At 39.1% G+C, this 16,535-nt stretch overlaps 1 protein-coding gene across 2 annotated transcripts; it reads right to left on the reverse strand.

The window, feature by feature from the left end:
- Positions 1-2,309: 2,309 nt before the first annotated feature.
- On the reverse strand, positions 2,310-9,542 carry si:ch211-63o20.7 (Serine/threonine-protein kinase pdik1l-B-like). 2 transcript variants are annotated; one of them, XM_067572727.1, is made up of 4 exons: positions 9,350-9,542; positions 8,064-8,834; positions 7,188-7,413; positions 2,310-4,220 (listed from the first exon to the last, which is right to left on the reverse strand). In XM_067572727.1, the coding sequence occupies exons 2-4, from the start codon at positions 8,802-8,804 to the stop codon at positions 3,976-3,978; spliced, it is 1,212 nt and encodes a 403-aa protein (XP_067428828.1). In that variant the 5' UTR covers positions 8,805-8,834; positions 9,350-9,542; the 3' UTR covers positions 2,310-3,975. The 2 variants fall into 2 exon arrangements, with proteins under 2 accessions (XP_067428828.1, XP_067428829.1); XM_067572728.1 differs by lacking the exon at positions 9,350-9,542 and adding an exon at positions 9,046-9,280.
- Between the last annotated feature and the right edge of the window lie 6,993 nt (positions 9,543-16,535).

A 16,535-nucleotide genomic window follows, 5' to 3' on the forward strand; every position in this document is an offset into this window, starting at 1 on the left:
TGAGGAATAAGCCACATTCGGGCTTTCTCTCCACGCTTGCTCACTCTGCTATCAGCTGTGAAATCTGAAAGGACTCCCCCCCCACCACCCCCGCCCACCTCTCAGACTCGCTGAGTCTGTGCGGAGCAGATTTGTGCTGTAGAGGAAGGCAGAGTTTGCTTTAATCTGCACTGCAACATGAACAGAAGTCTAGCAAGTTCAGTTAAACTGTGCTGAAGTGACGTTTAGAGGACTTGTCTGCTAAAATGACTAGCAATAGGAGGAAAAGGGGCCTAGGTGTTTCGATTGTTGGACATACATACATTTGAAGTTTGTTGTTTAGCTCACAGCAGTTATGTTTAAAATTCATAGAGGACCGGGATGAATACTTACTTAGATATCACTTATATTGAAGATAAGTGCAACTATTCTAAAATTATCTCTCTTAATATCCATGTTGGTACTACACAACATGGTCCAACTTAGCCAGTGTGCAGTGAATATAAGTTGATGTAGCAAACATTGAAGTGTATTCACTAAATTAGGAAAATCTTGCTTTGAATGAATTGTATCGTTTTTCCGTCAGTCTGACTGATATCTCAACAACTATTGGATGGATTACATCCAATAGTTGCATTGGATTACATTGGATACAATGACGTTTTGAACAGACATTCGTGGTTCCCAGAGGATGAATCCTAATGACTTTGGTTGACTACAGCCCTAGTAGTGTCAGGATCACCAAAGAAAATCTTGGTTGACTGAAATCGTACACTTTTTTATCATTCAGCTGACTGATTTTTTCATCCAATTGGTTAAGAGAGTCTTTGGGTATTCTGGAAAACCTTCAGAGCAAAGATGTTTTTAAACACCGCCTGCTTTTAGAGAAACTGATGGTAACCTCTGAACTAAATGTACAGTATGCTAATATGTGAGAGGTACAAAATGGGGCTAGCATGGCAGTAGTCTCGTATTCAAGGGACAAGTACTACTTAATGGGAATTAATTATATTTAAATGTCTTGAAATTTAATGTGATTTTTTTTCAAAATTCATATTAGTCTTGTACTATGTTAAGAAAAGACCTTTTAAGCTGTCACTGGTAGGTAGAGGAGGTCATGAGGAAGTGTTTATGTTGGGGACAGGGTCAAGTGGTTTTTTTGTTTGTTTAAAAGTAGTTTATCCTGCTTTTTATTCATTGGAATTTCACCCATGCAACTTACAGTATTTATGCAAATGTAGATATACTGGGTAGGGTGTATATATATAGACTAAAGTAGACCAAGGGGCGAGTTCAGAGTAGAGCCTCTGCTCCTTTGCATCGAAAGGAGCCGGTTGAGGTGGTTTGGGCACTTGGTTAGGATGCCTCCTGGATGCCTCCCTCTGAAGGTGTTCCAGGTACGTCCAGGAGACCCTGGAGCAGACCCAGAACACGTCGGAAGGACTACATGTCTCTCCTGGCCTGGGAACGCCTTGGGATCCCCCAGGAGGAGCTGGAGGGCATTGCCGGGGAGAAGGATGGCTGGGTTTCCTTACTCAGTCTGATGTCACCACAACCCTGTCCCAGATAAGCAGCAGGAAATGGATGGATGGACCAAAAGAATCTATTCTAATGACCACTGTACTACTTTGTTTTAAGTTATAGAATAATAAAGAAGGTTCATTGGTCTGTATAATAGTGCAAGAGTCCAGTTCACATATATTCATATATACACACAGAGCTGCAACGATTTTGGCAACTGAATAATCATTTAAGCCATTTTTACCAGGCAAAAATAGTGAATCATTGGTTCCAGCATCCCAAATATGAATATTTTCTGGTTTTCATACTCCTCTCTGATAATAAATCATTCATCTCCGGATTTTCAAGAAAATAATCGGTTTATCAGTCAATAATTAAAATAATCAGTCATAGCTCCATATACGCATAAACCATCGTTTTTACAGGTTTATCTGAAATCTCTCGTCAGATTGCGAATAATAAAGAGACATTTCCACCCTAATGTCAGTAGGACCTTCAATTCCTTTTAAAAAAAGAAGTAGGGAGGTCAAAGTTCGTCTGAGTGAGCTATTGGCTGGTCAGCAGAGCGTGAGGAGTCGGTCACACCAGTAAAGGTCACAGATCCGTTGGAGAAGACCTCATTGAGCTGGGAGCAGAGAGGTTAGCTGAGCAACTTCACCGGCTTAAATCTTCCTCTTGTCCCTCTGACGTCCGTGTGAGCTCAGGAGTCTCATCACAGTGACAGGCTGAGAAAACAGCCGGATGGATGCTTCTTTTATTTATTTAACGTTTTGGCAAGAAAACAAAGCAGGAATTTTACACAACAGTCATAGGTTACAATTTCCTGTTTATTTAAATGACATTACATTAAAAATGGGGTTTCTTGACAATACATGGTGATAATAAATATCCTTTTTTCAAGCATGTGAGCGGAAAAATAAGTGGTCATCTAAGATATGAACTGTCAGTGACTAAGACTGATGACCAGTAATAAATGCTGTGGTCTCAGCATGGATATGATCAACAACAGGCCTAATGCCTGGCTTTAATTTCCTGTTCACAGGGGGGGGGAGGGGGGGTTGGTATATTAGTAATCGTTAGTCACTGTGTGCACTTTAGTTTGCAGTGCTGATATCACAAAACGATGCTCACACAGAAACTAACTTTCAAAAACAAAAGCTTTAAAACATCAAACTGGTGAAATGAGGAAATAATTTATTTTGAAATAAGAAACCCTTTAAAGAAACATTTTAAAATCATTTAAGTTCATGTATTAAACTAATATGAAATACATCAATATTTAAGAAATATTCCTGCAACAAAAAATCTTAAATACACACAGAGATCAGAAAATTACAAGCACCTGCAGGAGATAATGTAATGCAAAATATATCGTCCACCTCATTCACACACACTGTATTCTGAGGAATAATACTAGAAACACCTTATGACATAATAACACCTGTCTCGATGGCTATTAAGAATTATTTATTAGTGTCCCAAAGATGTTTTTACTATGCTTTATAATGGACAAGTGGTCACTCACTCATCAGGAAGCCCAGTGGACTGTACATGCTACATCAATGGCGTGGTTTGTGATATTTGAGTAAAATTTAAATCTGAAGCGTCAATAATCAGGCGTAGCGTAAATACTGCAGACCCGCTAAACATCGAGCTACAGCAGCGTTACATTTTAGCCATATACACATTAATAATAAGAATAAGACTGTTATTCAAGACCTACAACAAACAGCATGGTGCTTACATCAAATACAACTGGAGTAAGTCCCAGTGGATCTCTATATGGACTTGTTTGAATACCGGTGCGTGTACATGTATTGGCTACAGTGCAGTCGGGGGTCCAAGATCTGGTTTCCACTAGCGGCCCAAAGGGCTCAACCGGACCTCTACTAGTTTATCCTTATTTCCCTTTTTTTTCCTGTACAGTTTATAACCCGAGCTGCTGTTTCACTGATAGAAATAACACCTGCAATCACATACTATCATACATACAGTCAAGCCCGAAATTATTCACACCCCTGGCAAATTTTGACTTAAATTTACTTTTATTCAACCCGCAAGTGTTTTCTTAATTGGAAAGGGTCAATAGCCAATAAAGGCTTTTCTATTGATTATTGAGAAGGGTATGGACATGCCACTTTTTGTTCAAATGTAAATAAAAGCTGAGAAATAATTTTTTCCCACAATGATGCCTCTTGTACATCGTCTTATTATCTTTTGGGAGAAGCTTGTGTCATTTCCAGTCAAAAAAACAAAACTTGCTGGTTGAATAAAAGTAACTTTAAGTCAAAATTTGCCAGGGGTATGAATAATTTCGGGCTTGACTGTATTTTGAGTTGCTCTGCACTCGTATCCCCTCTTTTCTGCTGCAGCCAAGTGGCTGTTCTTTACACATGCAGGAAGCACTGCAGTCAGGGGGTCCCACACTCAATATATACATGTAGTGGCTATAACCACTATGTGGTCTCTTAAGAGTCAGTGGGAGTCCTCTTCCAGAGCAGAGCGCACTCTGGCCTCCAGCTGGTCTGCAGGGGGCCGAGAATCCGGGTTTGAGGCAAGCATGTCTAAAAGCAGGGCGCACATGGCTGGACCAGGAGGGGGTGGCAGCGGGGGCGCTCTCTTAAACTTCATAGGGATACACAGCTGGAGGTCAGCGTTCTCCCACAAAGCTTCCCCAAGCGGCATCAACCAGCCTGAGCGACCCTTACACACGTAAGCACCTAAAAGGGGAAACATGAGGGAAGACACCGGTAAGTCCATCAGGCAGGAGGTTCCCATCTGATAGCAGCAACAGAGACTGCGGGGAGCCACTTGATCTCAGTGATTGACTACTTGTATTTGCAAGAAGTCGATGCCTACTGGTGTGGCGTATTTCCGGTAATTTGCCGACAAACAAGCGCCTGTTAAGATAGCAAGCGTGTGGAGGATTCTCAGAAGACACTGGGACACACTCGAGCTCACAGGCTTTTTTAGTAAACAGGAACAATACAATTATAATCTACTAACAAGAAATGAACAACATAAAACACTCAGTGAAAGTGCTGTATGAGCAGCACCACAAATCTAAATAACACACGAAATACAATAGAGCCTTTGCCCTTTGGGCTCGGACCCTAAATATTGTCAGGTCTTATGCAGAAGATCTTGACAAACTGTGGGATCCACTTGGCTCTAAATTCTGCTTTGAGTCAGTTTTAGTGTTAAGTGTGTATCAAGTGTGGGTTAAGAGTACTGCATGTTGACATTTTTCAGAAGAGGCACACTTACCCGATTATCTAACATGCAGTTAAGTGCTCAAGACCAACACTGCAGAACAGACTCATTCAACCAAGATCATTACGTAAACAAGAGGCTACATGAGGAAAAATTAATCTAGTAAAACATTTTATAATATTAGCAGATGTGTTTTCCAAATGAATCATTTGCCAAACGTTGCTTCTTAAAACAAGGTCCTGTCATATACTCTTGTTAATAAGTGACAGCGCTCTGCTTTGTGCTTCTAAGGTAAGGTCAGTCAGGATGGAAAGACAAACTTAAGCAAGCTAAGCTCACAGAAATAAATAAGTCAGGCTCTGTATTTATGTCCCGTAATGTTTCATACATATTTCCTTAAAGGTGTTTTCACTTATTTTACATGATTAGACCTCTTGTAAGAGTGGACGTGTACACACACTGTGTTTGGCCGACATCTTCCTCACTCTCCTGATAGTTTTGTTCCATCTGTTATAGAGCAGGAAAAACTTTTACCGCCCCACACACATGATATACAATATTTCTGTCTGATTAGCAAAATTTAACTACAAAGATGAGCTTCCTTTTCTTTCCTCCACACTATTATGAAATTAATATTTTTTTTTGGCTGAACATCAGACTAATAAGGAAATCTTAATATAAAACGGTTTGAATCGGTCATTTGTCATTACTTGACATTTTCTAGACTAAATGATTAATTGAAAGAAATTAGTAGATTAATGAAGAGTAAAAAAAAATCATTACTTGCATCCCTAAAATGTAGCAACCCAAAAAATTTAAAGAAGATTATCTGTGGAAGTGATTAAAAGCACATAAATTGTTAGTTAATTTCAAGGTTTCTTGTAGTATAATTTAATTTTAATGGAGCTCTGTTAGTAACAAATCTGTCATGCACGTCTTCTTCCTCTTGATGATGTTCATCTCTGAACACTGACCACAACACTGGAGGAGCAGTGGCCTACCGTCACTGAGCAAGAGGCCAACAAGCGTTGGGCTGCGACTAGATGACAAACACCGGAGCGTCTCTTCCTCCTTGACTATATTCTCTCCGCTCCCCTGCTTAGTCAGATAACTGTGTGGGTCTTGGGAAAGGATAAAGTAAAATAATAGAGCATTTTATCCATCTGTGAAAAGCCTCTAGCTCCCCATTTTCTCCCTGACAAAAAGGACTGTGATCGGGGCTGCTTAATCTCATTTTGCCTTTTTTTTTTAATATATATATTTTTTATATTTGTATCCACTGACACCCCTCTCTGCCTCCAATCATAACCATTTTCATTCAGCCTAATAGAGTACCAATGACTCAGGGAGGGTCTCAGGTACTAAACTTGAAGATAATGGTTCACATCCCCCTGCCACTAGGCTGGCGGCTCTGGCCAGACCCTTTTTTTGTGAATAAAATGAGACATTTGTATCACAGCCATTTCATTACTCTCTAACAGTGAAGCAGAGAGCAGAACAGGGCCCTAGACTCTCATACATTAAATTGCTTCCTCATCCTATGGCCACATGAGGTTCTGACAGGAAAATAGGGCATTAAAAAAAAAAACAGATTAAAATCTCAATGTTCTGCAGAGGTTCAGTGCGTTCCTCGGCACAGTGCTTCTCCTGACAGTTTCTCCTTGTTCAGATTGCTTTAGGGTGAGGTTTGTGGGTCCAGTTCATTACATCGAAGACAAATACCAACTCGCCTGCATCTTTGCATTAGCGTCAAAATGTAATTTATATTCATTATTGTGGGTCAGAGCACTGGGACAGGAACCAAAGGTGGGTAGCGATAAGATATAAAAACAAAGTAAATATGAAATAAATGGTTGCCACATTATTCTAAAGAAATCTGTATCTCATATGCTGTCAGTATGCAACAGTACTTTTGGATGCAGGGAAGCAAGAACTACATAATGTCAGCTTGTATTAAAAGAGACAGTGCTGATATAATCCGTATCAAAATGTGCATTGCATAAATCATCCTTCATCTCTCTGCCATTTAGATTTATGATTTACCATCCATGGCTGATGAATGTATGACGTATAGTATCTGACATTTTTAATATGTGCTAGTTAATTAAGTCAAACTCGATTCAGTGAGATGCGTCATCAACCTGCCCGACCGCACACTCGACCTTTCCAACCTTTCTGAGTGCTCTGACTGGTGAGCAGGAAAACACGCGACATGCTGATGTGTTACCTCGTGTTCACGCTATCCCGTTTATATAAAGATGTTGATAAAATCCTCAGTTTTTTTCACATTTTTGCAGATTGAAGTGTAATTTAAGCTTGCATCTTGTCCTGGTGTAGTTTGAGTGTTGCATTCGTTGCTCACACTCTTTCATCTGAGGCCAAGACGCATCAAGGTATCATGAGATGTGATGTTACCCTCCGTCTCTCCCTTGCAATCTTTTCTGCACCCTGTTGATCCCTCACTGCACACTTACCGAGTTGTTCCTGTGTGGTTCCTTCTTCCACAAAGGTGATTCTCTCCAGGACGGCCCAGAACATCACACCCAGGGAGAAGATGTCTGCCTGGGCTGTGTAGGTCAGTCCACCCCAAACTTCTGGAGCCATGTAGAAGTCAGAACCACAGGTGGAGGAAAAGTGCTGCCTGGTCAGAGCACCATCCATCCAGCCCTCGCTCATCTTGCTCAGACCAAAGTCTGCCACCTGGAGGTTGGACAAGGTGATTAATTGAACAAATAAAAATAAACAGTATGCTGCGTCAGCATGAAACTCAAGTACAAGTTCACTAATTTATGACTTTAGGAAGTTTTATTTTAGATCTACTCTGTACCTTAGATAAAAGGAGCACAGTAAAAAAAATAATGACCTGATATCCAATATTTAATCTTCCCTTTGACGATGCAATGTAAAAAATTGACAAGGATTGCTGACATGTGGACTTGCATTGCCAATATGTAAAAAAGTCAATAATATTAAGCCCTTCACTTTTCCAGCAGTTGGGGTAACAACAGACGTGACTTTTCATGGTCTTGACCAGCTGCAGCATTTATTAAATGACACACTGTAGTCTGTACTGTCCATCTACTGCCCCGTTTCCCAGGCAACGACACAGACGTTAACTCACATTTCGAGACAGCGCTGCTCAGAGACTCCCAAACGCTATTGATTTGCGAATGAACAGATATTTGACGTTATTTTTCACGTTTAAAAAAATATTTTTTGGCCCCGCCAGGCCTGTACTATTACAGGGGAAACACTGTTGACAACGTATTTTCCCACAAGTTGAGTACTGACTGTAGCATAATGCCACCTGATCTGACAGCAGCATTTTAACTTCACAACAATCTACCTACCTTGACAATGGGGCCTTTTGGTGTAACAGAGACCAACACATTGTCGGGCTTCAGGTCCCTATGGGTTATTCCCAGGCTATGCAGGAAGGCCACAGCACTGCTGAGCTGCTGCACCACATTGTGGTCACGCTGGGCATCTGGTGGCCTGGAGAGCAGGTACTGATTCAAGTCGCCCCCGTCACAGTACTCCATCACAAGCCAGAGAGCCAAACAGCGCAGGGGTCCCGGCTGCTCGTCCTCCCTCTCGGCTGGTCTCTTCCTGGCTCTGTTTTGAGGCCTTTGTGGGGTTGTAGTATCAGATGGAGTTGATTTAGTCTTATCCTGGGGTTTTGCCCTGGCCTGCAAAGTATTGGTCCTGTCCTGAAGTCTGGAGACAGAGTTAGTCCTCCTCTGAGTGTTGGACTGGGAATTATCCCTTTCCTGACCTCGTGGTGGTCCGACTACACTGCCCTTCAGCACGCTCTCAACTAGACGTAGAGGCAGTTTCCCTGGTTTTAGGGTCTTCAGACTCCTTGGCCCTGTCTGCAGGAGGCAGCTGTGGAGTGCGATGACATTGACATGGTTCCTGGCTGTGGCTCTCATGGCCCACAGCTCTTGCAGGTAGAGTTCAATGCACTCCGGGTTGCTGCAGGGCAGACGCTTGATAGCCACCCTCTGGCCCGTTTTGGCCACATGGCCTTCAAAGACGACACCATAACTGCCTCGTCCAACCTCCTTCTCTAAAGTGTAGAGCTCCTCCATCTCTCACAGGGGCTGAACGTGCTGTCAGAGCTAAACAAAACACAAAGCTAAGGTTAGCATGGTAACACAACACGTAATATACATACATAAGCGCCTAATATAGGCGTCTTATTGTTTTCTTGTTGTATGTTTTTAACGTTGCAGCACTTTGAGTTTCACTACGAATGAAAAGTGCGTTAAAATTATTTTATAATTATGTGTACAACTGTAAGATAGCTGACTTCATTCAGCTGCAACACACCGGATTGTCCTTCATGTTTTCAACGGGAACTTCAAAACCAAAACTGATGAAGCTCAGCTGGGCTTCCTAACGTTACATAACTCAGCTATTTAAAAACTATCCTTGCTTGGGTTTAAGCTGACTTCAGTAGCCAAATGACCTCGTCCCAAAGTACCTAAATTTTACGACGACATAGAACTAAACGGAATTCGGTGTAACGTTACAAACAATAGCTCAGTTCCTGCGCGAATTTAAAATGTCTAACTCGTTTAAAAGGGAAGTGAACCAACATTATGACCTCTCATCACGTTTATTTCAAACTTACCCACACGGCCGCAGCTTAAACTACCGGGAACAAATCAATTTAAATCTTCCTCCTAATCTACGTGACTGACGTGTCGTTTCATATCATATTCAATTCAATCTGGTTTGTTTTCGGTTGACAACAACAACAACAAAAAAAACAGCTAAACTAAACGGAATTGCGACAGACTTCCGCATCTAAATTCAGAGCGTCCCGCTTTGTGTGTGCGTGCATTGTGATTGGCTACGTAAATGCAGCCGCGTGTTCTGATTGGCTGTTAGCAGAGCCATAGAGTGTAATACGATTTGAATTGTCGTGAGCAACATTTTAGCTCTGAGGAAACATTAACTACTACATTAAACCAGCGGTTCCCTACCTGGGGGTCGGGACCCCCACAAGGGGTCGCTGGATTAATCAAAGGGGTCCAGAGATGATGGGACAGGATAGGATACAAACAATATATATATATATATATATATATATATATATATATATTTTTTTTTTTTTTTTTTTTTTTTTTTGACATACAAAATTGTGTTTTTGTAAAACTTTCTTCCACTTTTTGCTTTGTTTCTTTTGGATTGCTGTATTTAAAAGTTATTCAACTGACTAATCGACAGAGGATTACTAGTTTGATAATTGAATAATCGTTTTAGTCATTTTTGAAGTAAAAATGACAAATGTTGCTATCCCTATCACTGAATTATTGGGTTAATTTACAGGGCCATAGTCAAGATCACCCAACACAAGACACTGTAAAAAAATGTACTGTATTATTTTACTTCTTTTTGTTTTGTCTACATTAAGTGTAACTGCCATAAAAACACAGTAAATTATTTTTATTAAAAATATTCAACATAAAATAAAGGCTGTAATCTGTTATTATGTTAAAAATTATGTTCTTGTAAACTATTATCACATGATCGTATTTTTTTGTACAGTATAAAACCAACATTTACCAGGGTTTTACTGTAAATAGATTGAATAATCACATTAAATAAAAGTCTAAAGTTCTCAAGATAATGTTAATGGGTGTTAAATGAGGGTAATTTGAATGTAATTTTACATTATTTTTCTGTGTTTTACATCCAGAAATCTGTACTTTGATGGGGAGTTCTTGTGGATGGATTGGATAATCCTATGAATTTATCAAAGATTACTGTATGAAAACAAGAGTCTTCATTTAAATGAGGTAATTTTTCAGGTAGTTCTGCAATCTTTTTCATTTTTTGTGCAGATTTATACATTTGTTTAACATTCTAGCGATGTTTTATAATGGGATTTTCTTTTTATTTTACAATGGTTGGACTGTAAAAATGCAGACAATGTCCAAAGTAAATATCAGTATTTTTAAAATAAATCTCTGTAGAATAACTAACTTTATTGTTATTTGACAGGTTGTTTTTTTTTTTACATTGCACTTTAAAACCTTGTTGGGAAAAGGAGAGGAGGGAAACAAAAAGCTTTGATGGACTGACACAGAAAGCAACAGAATTTAAGGCAGCTCAGTTAAACTTTAGTCCATAAGTACCATTGACAGCAGTCCCACCTTGGAGACATCCGGACACCACAGTAGATTTTACATTATTAGGATCTATTTATTATTCACACACCATGCAGGCATATATTTATAGTTACCTCAGTTACATCCAGATCTACACAGATGCATCAAAGAGTTTAGTTATTAAAGTAGGAGTGGCATTTATTGTTCCAGAGTTTCATCTCAAAGTTTGGAAAAGGATCAGTGAGGAATTATCAGCTTACACAGGAGAAATGCTTGTAAGAGGATACACGACCACTGAGAGAAATCATTTGTTCATATTCAAGCTCATCACCAGTCAGTTTACAGTGCAGTCATCCACACAGCAGACCAGACATTTTGCTAGAAGTACAACAAATATTATTCAGAATTCAAATATTGGGTCTTACAGTGATATTTTCACGGGTGCCGGCACATATTGGCATCAAACGAAATGAAATGCCAGATAAGGTGGCAAAGGATAAATAATCACATTGATTTCGCAGTTCTCTTCAGCAAGGCAGAAATCAAGAGCGTTACTAAGCAGAGATTGAAGGAAAGGTGGCAAAAGCAAAGAGAGGAAGAGAGGAAAGGATGATGGTTTTCTAAAGTTCAGAGGAAAGTGGGGGAAATGAGGTGTGCAGGAAGGAGAGATGAGATAAACAGCACATCATTCAAAATAGGTAAACAAAATACAGGCAGATGTGAAAACTGTGAACAAGAAGAAACAGTGGAGAATGTTTTGCTACACTGTCAGAAATATGAGGCAGAAAGATTCAAAACTTCAGAGAGATAAAAGTACGCTTTGATTTAATAGATATTCTACAAAAGATCTCAAGAAATGACTGTTATTGAATCCTATTTCAGTATCTTAGATGAACTAATTTGATTGAGAAGATATGAGTTTTTTTTTAATTAATATTGTAAAAACAAGACATTCTGATCCACACTCCATACCAGCTGATGGTGGAAATGCACCAATTTGTTGTTTGACAAATGCCAATAAATTGTCAGCCAATAAACCTTCAAAGAACAAGAAGAAGAAGAGTTTGCACAGTTTGCTATTAATATTCAACAATCCTAATTTCTCAGCAATGAACAACAAGTCATTAATTTTTTCATTATTTTAGCCAAATTTGAATGAAACTATTGAAGAAGTTACCATCTTATATGACATTAAAACAAACAGATCTAAGCATATATCTTCAAACACTGTCATATTTAAAAACCTGTAATAAAAAACCAACCAAAAATCAATTTATGCAAACTCTTCAGTATCTGATTACGTGATTAAGTAAACTTCTTGTATGGGTTCATATATATGTTAATTTTAATCTTTTTTTTTTTCTTCTATTTTTACATATTTCTGTCATGGAACTAAATATCTTTGTTTTTCTTTTGGTTCTAACTTGTTGTCTATATTGTGTTTTATTCCTTGAAAACTTGTGTTATGATTACATAATGTATTATTTGAAAAATGTTTCTCAATTTTAAAAAAATGGGTGAGTGGATTTGTGAAATTCTCGTGAGAGTTCATCCCTCCAGCCAACCTAGCCTACCATTTGGCCTTTCCAAATGTTAAAATTACTCAAAAAGCTAAATGATACGAAAAAAAACTGCCCCAAAGTGTTTTCTGAGTATTTTGGTAGATTCAGACCTCAGCACACATTAGATTAGAAATATGTGCTTCAGTGGGTCCTCAGTTTTCAGTACTGACAAGCTTTTTGTAAAACCATGATAGAAGAGCTGAGAATGCCTTAGGACTACTAAAGTAATGAATTTCAATCAGTAGCCTATTATACGCCGGGACAGTTTTGTAATCAAGCCATTTAATCTGACAAAAAAAAAAAAGAAGAAGAAGAAGAAGAAAAACAGAGAGAGCAAAAACTTGTCTCAATGCTGCAGTCCCCTTTAATCACAAAGGCCTTCTGAACTACACCTATCTATACACAATGAGTGGGTGCTGCATCAGTATCGACTGTTTTTGGTGGAGGGGTGGCAACACTGGTGATGACAGAGAACAGCAATGGTGTGTGTGTGTGTGTGTGTGTGTGTGTCTGTGTGTGTGTTTGTTCTTCTGAGAGAATATAATAGGAAACATGGTGATTCATTGCACTGAAGCACACTGTGAAAGAAAAGAGCAGCTTTGAAGTGTGTGTGTGTGCTTATGTGATCCATAGCTTTTATCAGTGATGCCAATCATGAATAGTCTTCATTACTTGAGCAAGATGGAGCCAGTCACACTTCACTTGTTTTTATCTTGAAGCAAATGCCTTCCATTCTATTATCATATCTCACTTGCTTTGACAGATAGCATCTGGATGCAGACATTGGGGCGTAATATAGAGCGCATCTGGCTGAAGAATTTATTAGGAGATATTTTGTGAGAACTGCACAAAACAGCCAGAATTGAATTTCCCTACAAATTCAATAAGACATTCCAGGCACCCCAAAAAGATGTTGATGAGTCCAATAAGAATTATAGTTCTAATCACCGCTGTTTTCAGACTAATTGTGTTTCTGTGGGGGCTTTGCTTGCTAATTATGGAGTCCTTCAACAGGAGGGGCAACAGTAATTATTTCCTTGATTGAGGTCAAAACCCTTGCATTTAATCCTGAAAAGGTCTATCCCGAGCTCCCCGCACACAAGAGTTAACGTCAGTAAACATCATCCCAGCATCTGCTACTCAATTTCAGAGCAGTCACTCTTTTACAAATGATGATTCTCCTCCTCGGTGAGCCAGCATTGGAAAGTCTACCACCATCCTTATGTCTTTATTGTGTAAACCCTGCTGAAAGACTGGTGGCCACTGGGTGGGTTGGATTCTTAGTATGAATATTCTCTACAATATTTATGAGAAATAAAGTGCCTCTTGTTTCACATGCCCCCTTGGTAATACAGCTGGTAGTGAAAACAAAATATCTTGAGGGTGTTATGTAATTTGATCGATATATATATATAGACACATGAAATACTGCTGTGTGTCTCACTGAATGCTTACGCTCTGAAATAAAACCTTCCTTGACTTTTTGGTGGTTGACGCTGCAGATTTCTTTAGGACGGACGTGTAATTCTTCCCGCCATGCAAAATTAAGGCGGCTTTTCACAATGGAAAATGTAATTCTTTTCCAGGCAAAATTCATTTTTGGCCCCCGCTGTTAATAACAATCAGTTGTGTCTTGACAGGTGAAAACCCTGAGCAGCCGTAAACCACTGCAGAGATCCCCCCCCCCCCCCCCCCCCCCTCCTCCCCCCACCGCCCTTCCTCTTCTTCTCCTCTTCTGGTTACACTTCATTGGGTTTCATTGAGGAGCAGGATGGTAAAATACCTCAGCTGGATGAGATGCAGAGGAGAGGAGGACTTGAAATGAACAGCAGACACGAGCCAAACGCAGGTCAATCTCGGTTGCACTTGTGTGTGAGTTTGATGAACTCTTTTGGCAGGGAGCCCGTGAGCCATCAGTCAGCATTTTTTTATCCCCCAAACACCAATCTGGGCTGCAAAAAATCTTCTAAATCTAGTTGTTAGTGCAGGAAGTAAGAAATTTATATATATATGCAAATTTAGGGAAATAGTGCCAAGTTGTCTCTAGTTGTTTGTTATGTCTGTATACTAGAAATAGAGTTTATCATAGGCGAATTGTCTTGGGAGAGATAATACAGTTATACTGATTGCATAATAAAGTCTGCTTTTATTCCAGCCTATTATTTCCTCAACAATCTCAAATGGTGCATTTTTCTATTTTTCTTGCAGTATTCAGTAAAATTATTTGTCTTTCTTATTAAAGCCTTTTATATAACATTCTGTGATTCATGGTGAAGGAATGATAGATTAAAATTGCTGATATATAATAATTATTTAGCATATTTCCATTGATGATGGTAATAATATTAATAATCTTTATATAGAACTTTTCAAAAACAAGTTTACAAAGTGCTTCACAGACGTAAAAACAGATGATACACAGTGCAGTAACAGATTAGCATAATTTCAATGCAATCAAGATATAGAAATATAGATAAAAGACAATAAAAGAATAAATAAATGAATAGAAGAAAACATACAAAAAGAAAAACTGAGTTTTTAAAAGAGTTAAGGTACTGAGGTAGTTTGTCTGATTCTCAGTGGAAGGTTATTCCACACTTGTGGAGCCTTTATGGCAAACGTCCTACTACCCTCTGTCTCTGTCTGATGAAAATCAATACATTCTCATTATATCACAACAGAATGAATTAACCCTCCTTGGAGTATTCACTGTGATAGTCCGTATAGCTTTAATGTTTTGATATGGCTGTTTGGAAAGCAATTACACATTTCTATAGAAGGTTATTTGTGTTTCTAATCCTTACTGAATGATGAAAGCTTCACTTTTTTTTTCTCCAACATTGGAAGTGGTTGGGCTGTAGTCCAATCCAGAAATATGTTTTTTTTTTTGCAGATTATCCTTGGAAGTAATATTATCCTCCCTGAAAATTGATAGTAGAGTTCATTTTGTAGTTGATGTGAATGACAAAACCCTCAACAGCAGCAACAAAAGAGCAACATGTGACGAAACCTCAGGGTGTACGTCAGAAAACAAACATACTAGCTATTGTCTTCATTTTTTTTAAATTGCACTTGCAAACCTAGATTTTTAGATTGACCACCTCAAATTTTACTGACTTCATGCTTAAGGCAGCTACAGGAAAATTTACAGAATGTCAATACCAAAACAAGACTTACAACGTTTTAATGTGATATCGTGCCAAGTTAAGCTTGACTTGTTCTGTCATCAAGGTAATCACTGCCTCTTGGCCACCAGAGGAAGCATTTATGTACACTGGACAGCTAGTGGATAACAGCGGTATCAATGACAGACAGGCCTCGCAACGGCCGCTTTTTCTTCTTTGCTCCTTATCTCAGCCTAACCGAGGGCTCTGTCTATGTACCCAATTCATCCATCACTATCAGACCTCACACAGGTTCAGGGCCAGCATTCACACTGTCACAGGGAGCTGAGGCGAACAGCAGCTCAAGATGAAAAAGGGAGTTCAACTTGAAATGTGACTCAAAGTATAAAAAAGTTGCTTTTCGCTGCGGCTGTTGTTATCATCAGAAACATCACGATTGTTCTTTCCATCTCAAGTACGCTCGATGATGATGATGATTGCTATGTTTTCTCTCTTCTCTTCTTCTCTGGCTCCAAGGATGGCCAGCTGAAATATCCTGACTACTGTTGGAAGGATTGCCATGAAATTTTGTACTGACAGATATGGTTCCCAGAGGATGAATCCTCACGTCTTTAATAATCCCCTCGCTTGTCATCCAGCACCTCCAGCAGGTCAGTTTCCACTTATCCATGAAATATTCTAATATCTACAACATGGATTGACACAAAATCATTCATGATTCCCAGGCAATATATCCTAATGACTTTGGTGATCCTCTGATTTTTCCTCTAGAGCCACTATGAGTTAGACATTTGTGATTTTTAGTGAAATGTCTTGACAACAATTGGATGGATTACCATGAAAAATCACTTTGGTTTCATCTAGCACCATTATCAGCTCAAAATTCTTCTTATTTCTTTATTTTTATTTAGATTGTTTCAAATTTTTTTTGTTTATTAGAAAGCTGAACATGCAGAGAGACAAGAAACAGGGATAGAGAGGGGTATGACATGCAACAAAGCCGTGCATCTTAGCCA

The sequence above is a fragment of the Thunnus thynnus genome, chromosome 18, assembly GCF_963924715.1.
Source record: "Thunnus thynnus chromosome 18, fThuThy2.1, whole genome shotgun sequence".
NCBI classification, from domain to species: Eukaryota; Metazoa; Chordata; class Actinopteri; order Scombriformes; family Scombridae; genus Thunnus; species Thunnus thynnus.

Bases quoted from the DNA above. Each gene is read 5' to 3' on its own strand.
- si:ch211-63o20.7 (XM_067572727.1), bottom strand. From the start codon at position 8,804: ATGGAGGAGCTCTACACTTTAGAGAAGGAGGTTGGACGAGGCAGTTAT. The intron at 7,414-8,063 runs GTAGGTAGATTG...TCCAACCTCCAG, and splicing joins CAAAAGGCCCCATTGTCAAG to GTGGCAGACTTTGGTCTGAG. The intron at 4,221-7,187 runs GTAAGTGTGCAG...TTCCCCTTTTAG, and splicing joins AACCACACAGGAACAACTCG to GTGCTTACGTGTGTAAGGGT.